Raw genomic sequence first — 14,222 nt, 5'->3', positions numbered from 1 at the left:
TCACTAGAATGTTTTTGTATGGTTGAAGCAGATGATGATTTCCAAGTGTAACATTTATCGCTGTAAGAACTCGATTTTGTAGTTTAGTTTTCATTAAATTTAATTGCAAAAAAATACGTTCAACCGCTGCATTTGAATGAGGAAGCAATAAAAACATCTATTTACTGTCAAAGTAAAGTAAAAAAAAAAAATACAGAAATATAGAATAAAAATGATTGTTTTGAAAGGAAAGGTATTAGGATTTCATGAATGGTACTAGGAAAATGGTGTTGGGTATCTTGGTACTGGGACAAGTAAAAAGGTACTAGATTAGTACAAAAGTACTAGGTAAAACAACACCTAGTACAAAAGTAGCCCAAAAGTAGCCAACCGCTCGAGCAGTTGGCTACTTTTGGGCTGCTTTTTAAAAATTATTTGGCTACAAGGACAAAAAACTTCTGGCAACGCTGACTCCACTCCAGCACAGGAACTTCGTAAGTTCACTTCGGTTTTATTTAAGTTCAGTTCGACACGATGAGATATACGTCACTCTCGTCTAAGTTTCGGTTTGGGAATTTTTCTGTTCAAAAATAAATGTGAATTCTTCTTCATGGAAAAATAAGACCTAGCGCATCTTTCAGAGAAAAAATTAATATAAGACACTGTCTTATTTTCGGGGAAAAACGGAAATACGTTCAATGCATATAAAAATACTTTTGTTTCATCATCAGTTACTTCTTTCTATTTTTACTTTCAGGGCTATTGTATATAGCAGAGGGGAAAGTATGGCGATAGGTCAGAAATGACCCCATAAATTTTTACATTTTTGGACTTAGGACATCTTGAAACGTCGAGAAATGCAAAATAATTCGAGGGTAATTTTAATATGTATGGATGTTAGTGTGTATGTGTATTTGTGGGGCACGATTTCGTCACAGTGTTTGAAGCTTAATAACTTCTGTGCTTTGTCGAAAATTTCTGAAATTTTGTAGGAAGGTTTGTGCTTTAGGGGATTGATGCTATTAAATTTTGGTGGCTAAAGGTCGAGGAGGTGGGGAGATAAAGGGGATCGTATTATATCTCGAGTAGGGTCTAACTTAACGACGATTTTACTCGTTATTAGCATTTATCGTTTTTTATAAAGCCTATCCTTACCCTCAAAATTAAGTCCTTTTGCCATTTTACAACAATTAAAAATATAAAAACTTTTTTAAATAAGATATCGTAACACATGGTGCCTGCCAACAAATGTTGCCGGAAAAGTTAAGCAACGAGTTGCTTAACTTTTTATTCTAAAGTTATTTTTAAGAACCACGTTTTCCTAAAATAATGTTTGATTATGATAATATAATTCTATATAAAACTTGAAGTGGTTGAAAATGATAAATCTGTACTGAAAAATCTACTTAAATTTCAAATTTAAAAATTCGTGTAAATTAATGTTTTTGTATGTTAAAATTATAATATATTTTTCAGTTGTTTGTCATGAAAATGATCAAGTACGATTATACAAGAATAATCCTTTAAATAACTTTAAGAATTTTAATGCCCATGTTGACCACGCTCTTTTGGCTGCAGCAACCGAATAAGCAGAAGAACTATCTTATCTGTGATGATTTTCCAATGGGAAATAAGAATATGATATCAGAAATAATATATGTAATTTATAAATAAAGTATTTTATTCTAACATTCTCTTGGATTCTTAAACTAGTTTAAAATTTCTAAGATTACAAAATTTTTTAAATATATACATTTTTATAAAATGTCAACATTTTTTAATATATTTGGAATTTATATATTTAAAATTCAAGTAACAATAATAAAACTAAGCCCACAGAATCAAACTTCCTATTGATAAATTTGATATTTAGTAAATATTTCGATGACTTATCTAATAAGGAAAACCGGGGAAGAACCGAAGTGTGCACTTAATATTTAAAAATAAACAATGATAAAATTACCTTGTTATTTCGTTTATTTCGCGTTATGTGAATATTATTAGACAAAATTAATTGTATTGCACACGGAACAATTTCTTTAAAAAAATGTAAAAGATTGAGTAAAATACAACAGTATGGAATTCGTTCTGCCCAGGGTGCAGTGGTTATGTCTGAATGTTGTTAGTCTATGTTAAAAATTGAATAATTACAATATAAGTACAGGAATGAACAGTCCAAAGTGCAATATTAAAGAAATAGCAGTGCGTATAACGTTTAACATTAACTTTTTTGACTTACCATAAGATCGATTAATCATTTTTACCTTTTATAAACATGTTTTTATGGTGTTACAAAACGCAAGAACAAACTCTTGTTTCCCTTCCTATAATTCCTTCATCAATTTAGTGTTACGTAATACTTAAAAAAACTGGATAATTTTCAAAAAAAGAACAATACGTTTGTGATATTAAATGAAAAATTATAAATACATAAATGAACACCGAACTAAAGATGTCAACCATTACGGACTTTTCGTAATACGTAATTTTCAGTAGGATATAAAGCAGCTTCCAAAGAAATTATAAAGTCTCCCTTTACAATTAAAGTGATTTGAATTATTTTTGATTCTGAAAATTTTATTTTTAAAATATTTCAATATAAAGAAATAACTATTTATTCAACATTACGTTAAATTTAATGTTTTATTGTAAAATAATGGTCGTTAGAATGCAATTACATGTTTTATAAAAAAAAATACACATTATAAAGTAATTGTAATTCCAATTAAAACAATATCGTTAATGCACAAGAACAGTGACACAACTCAAAAATTTCCAATTTCGAGTTTATTGTAGAAATGTATAGCAAACTCCCCATATTTTTATGTGGAAGAACGAACACTAATATTTATTTCCAAAAAAAAATTGAAAATTTTAAAAATCCGGAAATAAAAATCAGGAAACAAAAAACTTTTAAATGGCTGTTCTGGAAGATTTGTTTTTGGTTGTGTCACTATTCTTGTGCACCAACGATATTATTGAAATTGTCTTTTTTTTTGTTTTTTTACTTTTCCGGCTATTATTATATCCCATAAAACTGGGGGAACCAGACTGAAAAGCTGAAGCTCAACATAAACATCTAAATAAAGGAAACTTTTGAAAATTGTGGAATAAGAATAGTGGAATCAGATTTGATAGTGACTCAACATGTGAATAAAGTGCACATTAAACAGACTACAACTATAGGAAGTTTTGAAGGAAGCAATCATCGTGATAATAAATCGAAAAAATAAGCATCGTCACAGAAAAAGCTTCGAGCTTTACTTTGTGTCTTACAGTCGTTGTACTACATTAATTTGGTTGAACGTAAGAACATCTTTGATCAGTATCGGCGAAGGAAGTTTGGGGCACTGAATATTATATATATATATATATAATGATTTTATTATATTGGATATTAAATATATAATATAATAAAATTCTAAGAACAGAGAGAGTCTATCATTTATATACAGTAGTACACAAAAGGTCTCAAAACCTGGAGATTTGCAAAAACTCAGAAGGTCTAATTTGACACAATTCCAATGTTTTCACTTGTTATGTCTTGGTACTGTACATAAGAACCACAGCAGTATTATTTTATAAATACACAATATTTTTAAATAAAACTCGAAAAGGACCACAAAAGAGATGGGAAAGTTAAGCAACTCGTTGCTAAATTTTTGTATATTAGCCCTGAGTAATAATAAAAAATCAAAACATTATTGTTAATAATGTTTTGGTTTTAATAATAATATTGATTATACTATTTTTCTCCTATTTGTTCAAAAATATTAAACATATTTTAATATAATTATTTATATTTTATATAAAATTAAATGTATTTTTAATATTTAGTTGCGAAATGTTAACATTTAATCTACTTTATGAGTGAGGATGAAACTGTTAATCATATCATATCAAATGAGATTTATATCTGTTAGATACTTTATTCTAAAAATCAATAACTACTGGAAATATTATGTTAATTATTAACATATCAATTTTAAAAACTAAATGCCAAACAAAATGACGTAGGAATAGACTCAACAAAAAGCCAAGTTAAGTAAAATACTTTTTAAGAATACTTTATTAATACAGTATTACAATTTTGTATTAATCAATGATCAACTTTAAACGACTAAAGAATTATAAAATTGAATGAAATAATTTATTTAAATTTAAACTTAAATAGAAGATAATTATGGTTTGCTTTCAACAGTATTTTCTGTAAAAGCGCTGTTTTTAATTTTATTTTTAGTAATTTCTTGATTGTTATCTTTAACGATGTTCGTTTCTTCATTGGAAACTGTAGAAATGTTCGGTTCCAATCCAACTTTGCACATTTGATTTACGTCTTGCTCTTCATTGATTTGAGGATCGGAAGCTAAAAAAACAATTAGCAGTTCTTATTTTATGAAAACACAAGTAATATAAAAATAGAAAAAAAAACGAAAATAATTATAATTTATACATGAAATAAAAATCAAGTCTTTAATAATTAAAAATATTTCTTAAATCCTTTTCAATCTTGTTAAATGTATTTTTCATTTAATGTTTGTCTCCTATTTTAATAATTTTATTGCTTGAATCGAGTTTATTTCTTATTTTATCCATGATAGAAAGAAAGTCTATGTAAATATAATAATGTGCCTAATTTTAAAAAGTTCAACTGCTTACGTAGAGAATGTGCAACATAAATATTGATTAAAACTGCATTCACTTATTACTAGAATTATTATTACCCATCATTAGAAATACACATACAGTATTTAGTTATGTAATACAGTATTTATGTTTTAGTATTTTATATTAAAATATAATGGATTTTTGTTTGAAATGCACATAGAAATTTAAAATAGTTTAATCATTATTGAGTCAAAGCTCAGTGATAATTAAACTATTCCTTTTATCAATTCATAAAGCTAATATTTATAACACAAAAAAGTGTAGTCTAATTAATTGTCAAGTTCTGTAAATAGAATATTCTCTAGATTTGAGCCTTTATATTGATACAATCATTTGTTTTCTAGTGAATGAGAAATTTTATCATTTCCGTTTAATTAGTGGTTTTAATTACTAAATCTATATCAGACAATATAAACGATTAAAGATCATCATTTTATTTATTATCTTATATAAAGAAATATGGAATATCACAATGATCGTTTAATAAAATTGATTAAATATAGAAAGAATATAGTGTATAGATCAAAAACAATTTCTAAAATAAGAGTAGAATCCAATTATAATATTCTCGGATATATTAATTTTTTATTAACCTGTTAGTTTTTTAAAGGGGTGTGTTTTACTTTATTGGATACGCCAATAATTTTTACAGTTTAAACATTTTGGATTAGATTGAATTGTTTATTTAGGCAAAGAAAACATTAATTTAAAAATTTATTTAATTAATCAAAGTCTCAAAATATTGACTCTAAGTAAACTGAAAGTAATAACTGCAAACGGGTTGTTGTGAATTTTATGAATTTAGAATTGTAATCAGTTCTCTGGGCCTGGAGAACCGATTACAACCCTTTTCTGATAATGACGCTTTCGGTTTATTACTTCTTCCTGTTAATTTACTACTTTCCTAAATGTAAATGTAAATGTTAATTTACTATTAATTATTTGAATACATTTTCTAGACTCTATAATTAAAATTTTGTTATAAAAACTCCGGTTTGGCTAGTTTGCAGGCCCGCGCAACTGCTACAGAGATACAGTCTTAATAATGTATAGTTTTTTTATTTCTATCAAATTATTACAATTATAATATTAATAAAATTTACCATTAATAGACAGATGACTCGAATCTAATAAAGATTTAGAAGTTTCCGATGGCAGCTTTGAATCTGGCTGTACTATTCTTGAAGTAAACTGAGCTGAATGCTCCTGTCCGAGAATTTCTGGTTGTTGCTGATGTTGCTGAACTTCGAGCAGTTCAAATGGTTGCTCATATTCAAATAATTCTTGCGCTTGCTGATGTTCTAGCACTTGTGTTGGCAGGCCATAATGCTGATTTGCTGGCGGAGGTACATATACATTCATTTCGGGTGTCAGTCCATATCCGATTACTACGGGTATCGACGAATATCCAATTAATACGGGTGTCGACACATATCCAATTACTACGGGTGTTGGCCCATATCCGATCATTTGAGGAGGTGAGCAATATTCATATTTATCTGTCATCTGTTCGTTTTGGGGCACTTGCAAAGTATACTGAAATATTAAGCATTAAATTGATTAATAATAGCTATTTTAGATATAGTTAGAAATTAAAGATAAAAATTATAATTAATCTAATACTTAATATAGCTATGCCACTGCAATAAGATAAATAATGATTATTTATCTTATAACCAAAAATGAAATAATGACTATAGAAGTTATTTTATTGTGTAAAATTCAATCCTTGGTAATAGTAAAAAATATAGGCCTAATTAAAAATTTATTTCTTATTTTTCAAAAAGTTTACATTATTAAAAAGTTTACTTTAAATCAAATTTATGAATTTGATTTAAAGTAAACTTTTTAATAATATAATGTAAACTTTTTGAAAAATAAGAAATAAATTTTTAATTATAATTTTTTACTATTACCAAGAATATATTCAAGATTCTTCAACTGACGAAAAATTAAAACTCAATAATATAATTGCTGAATATAACAAGCATACACTAGATTTTCAAATAATATAAAATTGTAATTGCTAAATTAAATAACTCAAATATGTTAGTGTTGTTCTGGAAATCAAGTCTCCATGTAACATAAAACTCTATGTGTTAAGTGTATTGGAGAAATTAAGTTTGTTTGATTTGTTTGTGATATGAGTTACAAATTAAACACCTGATAATTGAATATATTTGTCTATTTAAAATACTTTTACGAATATTTGAATGTCAAATTTCCATTGCATCATTCATTATTACAGCAAGTATTAATATCATTTATGAATGGAAATAAACTTTCCACCAAATTTAAATGGAAAGAAAATTTAAACTTCTTGTTAAGAATTTATTTATTGTTGCATTAGCATCTGATCTATTTTATGTTTATTTTTAGCTTCTTAAAACACAATTTGAGTTTATTTTTACTTGAATATTACTTACTGTAGTTTACTTAAGACATACCAATAAATTATAATTTCTCGATACACTCACCCGATTATCATATATAATGTGATATCCATTTTCAAATGGTAAATAACTTCCAACAAATACAGGTTGATAACCTGTGAAGAAACATTTTATAATTATTTATTTATATTCAAAGTGAATTATAATAATCTATACTTATATATGTTGATGAAACAATAAAGCCACAGATCATGAAAAAGATGTACAAAACAAAAACTTTAGTATCAGTAATGTTAAAGATTAATTTAAAAAGTTTTTGAACATTAAAAAGTGGTTAATTTTATCGTTAAAATGTGTAACAACTTGGAAAAACTTATACATTATACATGTTAATTGTTGTAAATATTTTGTAAAATATATAAATACAGTAGAGCATCGATTATCCGACTTGAATATGAATTTTGCGACGATATATGAATTTTCAGGGAAAAGAGTATAATTAATACAATATTTTAGAACTCTTTTTGCTTTTAGAAGTCATTGCTAGTGTAATATATGTAAAACTGGTGTCAAAAATATTAGGAAAGTGGATGAACAAAGAAACGGGCGAATATTGTCTTTCTTTACTATTGTCGACGCTGATATAGTAACATGGGACGACAGACGTGTGACACTTGTGCAATTTCAAGCAAATAGTTGACCTTTCCCAAGAACGTTTTCATAAATGTCTAATTTAGATCTATCCCCAGAACATTGAGAAATAATTACAAAATTTATCCTTAGATCTATCCCCAGAACACTGAGAAATAATTACAAAATTTATTGTAACATAGGCTGACAGATATGTGTGCATTTTCTCATATCTTATCTTTCACCCATTATAAGTATAATTTATTGAATATGATCTAGAAATAATATCATTTTATATTTTCTATGTTCCTCGTCATAATTTACTACATTACAATTTAATTAATTTTTTAAGCCATTACAAGTAAATATATTGTTTATATTCACACCACGAACATTCCGTCAAGTATTGATGTTGATATCAATTATATTGATAGAATTGTTTATATATTAAAATAACTTACTTGGAGTATTCATTTTCTGAAAAAACAATTCGCACTCAAAAGAGAGCAACCGACAAGAATCGCCTTGGATAAACAATTTGCTTTGACAATTGTCAAAATATTGATAGTATTATTAATTAATATTTATCGTTAATGTAATAATGGAAAACGGATTGATGTACGAGGAAGAGCGCGTGACGCTCGCACTAATTAGTTAATTGGTCGTTACTGACGGAAAACGATTATAAATATGTCTGAGATTTATCAGTCCATCATATTTATTCCTGTTGCGAGATTTTGCTGTAATTTTTCTGTAAATATAATGTCTAAATCGCAAATTTAATATTTTTCGAGGACATAGCGCAATGAAACGCATTGTGTTACCCAAATGACATAAATATCTATATATATATATATATAAATGGACGTGTGTGTCCCTATATTTCACTTTTCCGCAAAAACTACACATCGCACGTGAATGGTGTTTGTATGTGGTAGTAGCCCCCAAGTCTCCACCACACCTAAGTCACCAACCACCCCTAAGTCTCCATTCGTGCATAGGGGTGGTTGCATCTCGATAGCTATAAGAGTGCGGGAGATATGAGGCTGAAAGTGGTTGAAAGTGGCTTTCTATTTCGAATGTTTTGTTCGAATTTGTTCGAATTAAATTCGAACATAAAATTCGAATATTGGTTCGATTATAGAACGATTGTAAACGTTCCAGAAACGTTGAAAATAGTTCGTTTGACTAAACGTAAAAATTCTCTAATTAGTCTGGAAACGGGGGACCTAATTCTTGCATTCTGTGAAAACGGGTAAGATTGGCTATAATGTAATTATCTTAATCTTCACTATCGTTACTTTTTGCCCAGCGAAGCGGGTCCTTGCAGCTAGATTCTAGATTACTTAGAAAAACAGTCTTTTATATATATAAAAAAAACATATTACATACAAATAAAAACCCAGCAAAGCGGGTCCTTGCAGCTAGTATATATATAAAAATGGACGTGTGTGTCCCTATATTTCACTTTTCCGCAAAAACTACACATCGCACGTGAATGGTGTTTGTATGTGGTGGTAGCCCCAAGTCTCCATTCGTGCATAGGCGTGGTTGCGTCTCGATAGCTATAAGGGTGCGGGAGATATGAGGCTGAAAGTGGTTGAAAGTGGCTTTCTATTTCGAATGTTTTGTTCGAATTTGTTCGAATTAAATTCGAACATAAAATTCGAATATTGGTTCGATTATAGAACGATTGTAAACATTACAGAAACGTTGAAAATAGTTCGTTTGACTAAACGTAAAAATTCTCTAATTAGTCTGGAAACGAGGGACCTAATTCTTGCATTCTGTGAAAACGGGTAAGATTAGCTATAATGTAATTGTCTTAAGCTTCACTATCGTTACTTTTTGCCCAGCGAAGCGGGTCCTTGCAGCTAGATTCTAGATTACTTAGAAAAACAGTCTTTTATATATAAAAAAAACTATATTACATACAAATGTACGAACAAATAAAAATCCAGCGAAGTGGGTCCTTGCAGCTAGTTTGATAAATAAAATAAATTGCCGCACATTCAGATTATATAACTGGATTATAAAAAGATTTTAGAAGACAAGCAATTCAATATCATCAAGACAATTCAATATTATCTGTACAAAGATTGCTCTTATTGAGGGATTAATCAAATATCCGAAACCAACTATTTACATGCATAAGTAACTGGTTCGAAATACTTAGCGTTTCACTTTTCTACGGTAACAAGTAATTTCATTTAAGTACTTGTATACTCTTGTGATATATCAATGCCCTCCCTATGTTCTAAAATTTCATAGCATTACAGTGTTTTTTCAATTAAAAAATTGTTTCTACAGTCAACTGGATAGCTGCAGCGACTTAGCTTCGGCTCGCCGCTCTGTCTGGGATGGTTCGGGTTCGAATCTGAAAAGCCCAGGTCTCATTGGAACAGTTGTAGCCTGGATTTTTCATGAGCTCTAGCAATCTCTGAAATTTCAACTGATATTGGGAATTCTGCGTTGTGTGGCGATCGCTGAACCCAGTTGAAAAAGTTGCGACTGCTCTTATCAATATTCAGATCCATAAGAACAGTCGCAGCTTATGTAGGCGGGGGCCGGATGTGTTGGACCCGGCCCTCAACTTTCAGTACACCCCGGCACAAAGAGCCTTTCAAGCCTAAATGCTGGGCGATTGCTCCTACAAAACACAATAAAAAAAATTTTCTGCGCTGTGTACATACTAATATTTTCACATTAAAACTGAGAAACTGACTGGGATAATAATTATTTATTTTTGTAAAAATATATTATTTAATACCATTTAAAGACAAATATAGGAGAGTAGGTAAATTAGCAAAACTCCAAATTATCTGAAACAGTTAAAAAAAGCCTAGAACGTGTAGCGTTATACTGTACATAACACAAAGTACAATACACAGGAACCAAACTTTTCAAGTAACTAGAAATTACTACGTTATCTGTCGATTGTAGCATCGTAAAACTAGGGTATACACTTAAATTATGTTACAGTTTTAGTAAATTAATTTATTTTCAAATACAGTAATTGCATTACATTATTTATAGTACATGAAACTTTAAATGCACAGTGCTTAATGTATTCGAAACACAAAAACAAACTAGGTTCTAGATTATCGAAAATTTCCTTTATCCGAAAGACCCTAGTCCTGCTATGTTCGGATAATCGAGTTTCCACTATAGTACAATTATTATCCTTGTCTCATTTCAAACATATTTCAATAATAAATAAATTTTATGTCTCCATATCATTATTGATGCTTTTAATTCAATTATTTTTCATTAAATAATATCCAAAGACAATTATTCTCTTAAATCAAATTTTAAAAAAATTAATCGCAAATTTTTAAATTACTTAAAGTTTAACATAATAAAATTGTTCTGTAAAATGTTATTATTTTATTGTCATTTAAAAAGTGTTCGTCATTAAAGAAATTATATATAATTATGTTATAAAATAAAATAATTATATCCACGAAAACTTTATACAGATGGAAAAGAGGCGTACTTAACGTAGTTTTAAGTTATACATATTTTTAAAATTTTTATAATTTATTAAATCATTTTTAAATAAAATTGTTAAGTATGAACATGATTGGTTACCAAAATTATTTTTAATGCCAAAATCATTATTTTTATATAATTTATTATGAATTAAATTTTATATTATAGTTTAATGATGTATAATTGCTTGCCAAATGTTTTGCAATAAGATAATTTCACAAAATTACAATAATTATTGTATTCCATAACCAATCGTATGTTTTTTTTGGCACAAATGCTTTATATGCTTTTTGAAAATTATGTATAAATACAATCAGTTGTTTCTGTCAAGTAAGAGAAATACGAAGTAGTAAGTATATTATAAATAGATATTTCGCTTTTGAAATCAATGCTACAAATCCTATTCAATTATCATGAAATATTTTATAAAACATTACTAAATTCTACAGAATTGTGTTTTGTTATTGTAATAAGGAATAGAAAAATTCAGACATTTTAATAATTGCGGAGAAAATTAATTTTCCTTTATGATTTCTGAAGATGAAAATCTGTAAATAGTTTAGAAAATAATTAAAATGTAATATGCAACTTTCATTAATTAATTGAGTCACGACATTAATAGTCTATAAGTTTTAATAAGCAACGATTAGGACACGTTAGATTATAATTAAAACTTTTTATGTGTTTGATATTAAAGAATTAGTTTGAAACAATTCACATATTTTTATATAGCTTGTGTATTATTAATTTTTCGTAAATACTATTTTTCTAATGTAACAAATCATAATGACTTTAAGACAATCTCTTGCATTCCACTTCCTATTGTTTTCATTTTTGGCTCTTTCTGCATTTTCGCAATAAAGAGGGCCTTTTTAAAGTAATCATACCTATTATGGGTTCCGCCAGGCCCCCAATACGAGTGGCAGGATATTGAGGTATGAGTCCCGACATATCGGGGACAAACAGACCACGAAAGGATTCCAGATTAGATCTCGAGTCCCCTAGAGCGATAAGGCTGAAGCCTTAACTGCCTCGGTTATCCGGCTGGCACGCATTCCTTTTCCCATTCCTATTATATAATATTATACTTTCAACCACTTCCGATCTTTCTTTGCATGACGTAGCTGCCTTGCACGAAATGCACATTGTAGTACAATGTGCATATCCGGCGAGGCACCTACGTCATTCCTGCTGTAGTTGCTTCATCAATCATACTCTTATTGACGATATCAATAAGATTACCGAAATCATCTTTGTACTAAAGACTGTAAATTTTTGCCTGGAAGTGAATAGCATTGCGCGAAGTCTTCGAATCACGTTTCTATGATGTGTTTTTATATCCTCAGACTCTTGGAGAGAGAAAAACGTCATTTTAATATCAGACTTTCTTCTAAGCGTGTTAGAGACGCTCGTGTTGTCTTCCTATTGCATTTAATCGTCTTTAATGAGACATTTGCAAGTATGAATATCGTAGGCCAATCAAAGAATCACTGCTGTAGCCTGTGGCAAGAGATGATCTGCAGCAATGACATCTGCAGTGTGTTTCTTTATTTTCTGAGGTTAGACAAATATTGTCGTACTAAAATCGTTATCTGGCTCGACAGTTGTATAGGCCAAAATAAAAATTGGGCCTTGTACAGTTCTCTATGCTCATGAAACTAGTTAAATCGGAAGAAATGGCCATACTGGAAATTAAGTCGAAATACTTTGTCGGTGGTCATACATTCATGGTCAGTGACGAAATCCAAGGGAAGATAGAGCAAAAATTGACATAAACTTGAAATGTGTTTGACTTTTCGATTAAGTCCACATGTGTTCACATCATGAAAAATGCTAACCTCTATGATTTTACCAGACTCATACTAGGGCCTTCCGACATTTCAATATGAAACTAATTTTGACAATGAAATATATGATTGTTTCATTAAATATCTTCTTGAAGAAGTCACGCAGGGCAACATTCCCAGTACCATGCATACAGAAACCAAGGGGAATCCCCAGAAAGAAGAAAGATGCTAACATCACAACATTGGTTTCCAAAATTCGAGAAAATCAAAGACCCTTCTGGAAAAATATATTTATCAATGATTTAAGTGCTAATTTTGTCACATTAGTGTATTAATGATTGCATTCAAAAAGTGCTTTCTGTTTTGTAAATGGCATAACAATTACATTAAATTTTCTCTGAAAATCAAAAATCATTCCGGAGGCTCGCCAATAATGCGAATGCAGGCAATGATTTGATCATCTCGTTGCATTCCTGTAGACACTGTCTTCTTCCATCTGATGGCAGATCCTTCTAGAAGGCTGCAAAGAAAGGTCGGAATTGGTTGAAGACTTGAACCAATTCCGATCTCTCCGACTAATAATATAAAAGTCAGTTTTAAATAACATCGCATAACAGATGGCGCCACACACAATTGTAACAATTATAACTTTGTGCTAAATCTTAGTGTTTCTTAAACGTAAATGTTTCTCGCCAGAAAAATAACATGTATAAAACACGATTTTAAAAAACTTGAGCTGAATTTTTTGAAACCATATTTTATACATGTTATTTTCTTATATTTCAAATACAGTAGAGCATCGATTATCCGACACAATTGGGGACTGGGGTTGGTCGGATATGTGAAAAAACGGATAACCGAAAAGTATGAAAAAACACATTATTAATAGACTATAGTATACTAGTAGCCCGGGACGCCCCCTAGTGGGCGTTCTTTACAAATTTCCATGAGGCTTGGTTCCTTTGACTTTTTTGTTCCTATCAATATGCTGTACAGCTCTGTTAAAGTCCCAATCGCGTCATATGGAACTATATTTCTATATATTAAACATTCTATAAAATTTAAAATAGTTTAACTTGTTTATTTATCTTCGGTTGAAAACCACGATTTTAAATGTATCCGCCATTTTTTCAACAAATTTCCCGTGAGTCAATGCGCGACGTTCAGTGACTTGTAAGTCACGGGATGTTGTAAACGTGCGGCGCAAGGTTAATCAAGGCATATAATAAGGCAAGACATATAATAATTATTTATACCATTCCGTGGTATAAAT

At 29.4% G+C, this 14,222-nt stretch overlaps 1 protein-coding gene across 1 annotated transcript; it reads right to left on the bottom strand.

The window, feature by feature from the left end:
- Positions 1-4,030: 4,030 nt before the first annotated feature.
- Positions 4,031-8,259, bottom strand: LOC111641394. Its single transcript, XM_023387552.1, has 4 exons — positions 8,132-8,259; positions 7,125-7,195; positions 5,751-6,183; positions 4,031-4,345 (listed from the first exon to the last, which is right to left on the bottom strand). The coding sequence occupies exons 1-4, from the start codon at positions 8,142-8,144 to the stop codon at positions 4,161-4,163; spliced, it is 702 nt and encodes a 233-aa protein (XP_023243320.1). The 5' UTR covers positions 8,145-8,259; the 3' UTR covers positions 4,031-4,160.
- Between the last annotated feature and the right edge of the window lie 5,963 nt (positions 8,260-14,222).

The sequence above is a fragment of the Centruroides sculpturatus genome, unplaced genomic scaffold (genome assembly GCF_000671375.1).
Source record: "Centruroides sculpturatus isolate CEXI.00-Female unplaced genomic scaffold, Cexi_2.0 scaffold1287, whole genome shotgun sequence".
Lineage (NCBI taxonomy): Eukaryota > Metazoa > Arthropoda > Arachnida > Scorpiones > Buthidae > Centruroides > Centruroides sculpturatus.
This window is presented reverse-complemented; position numbering and strand designations above follow the sequence as displayed.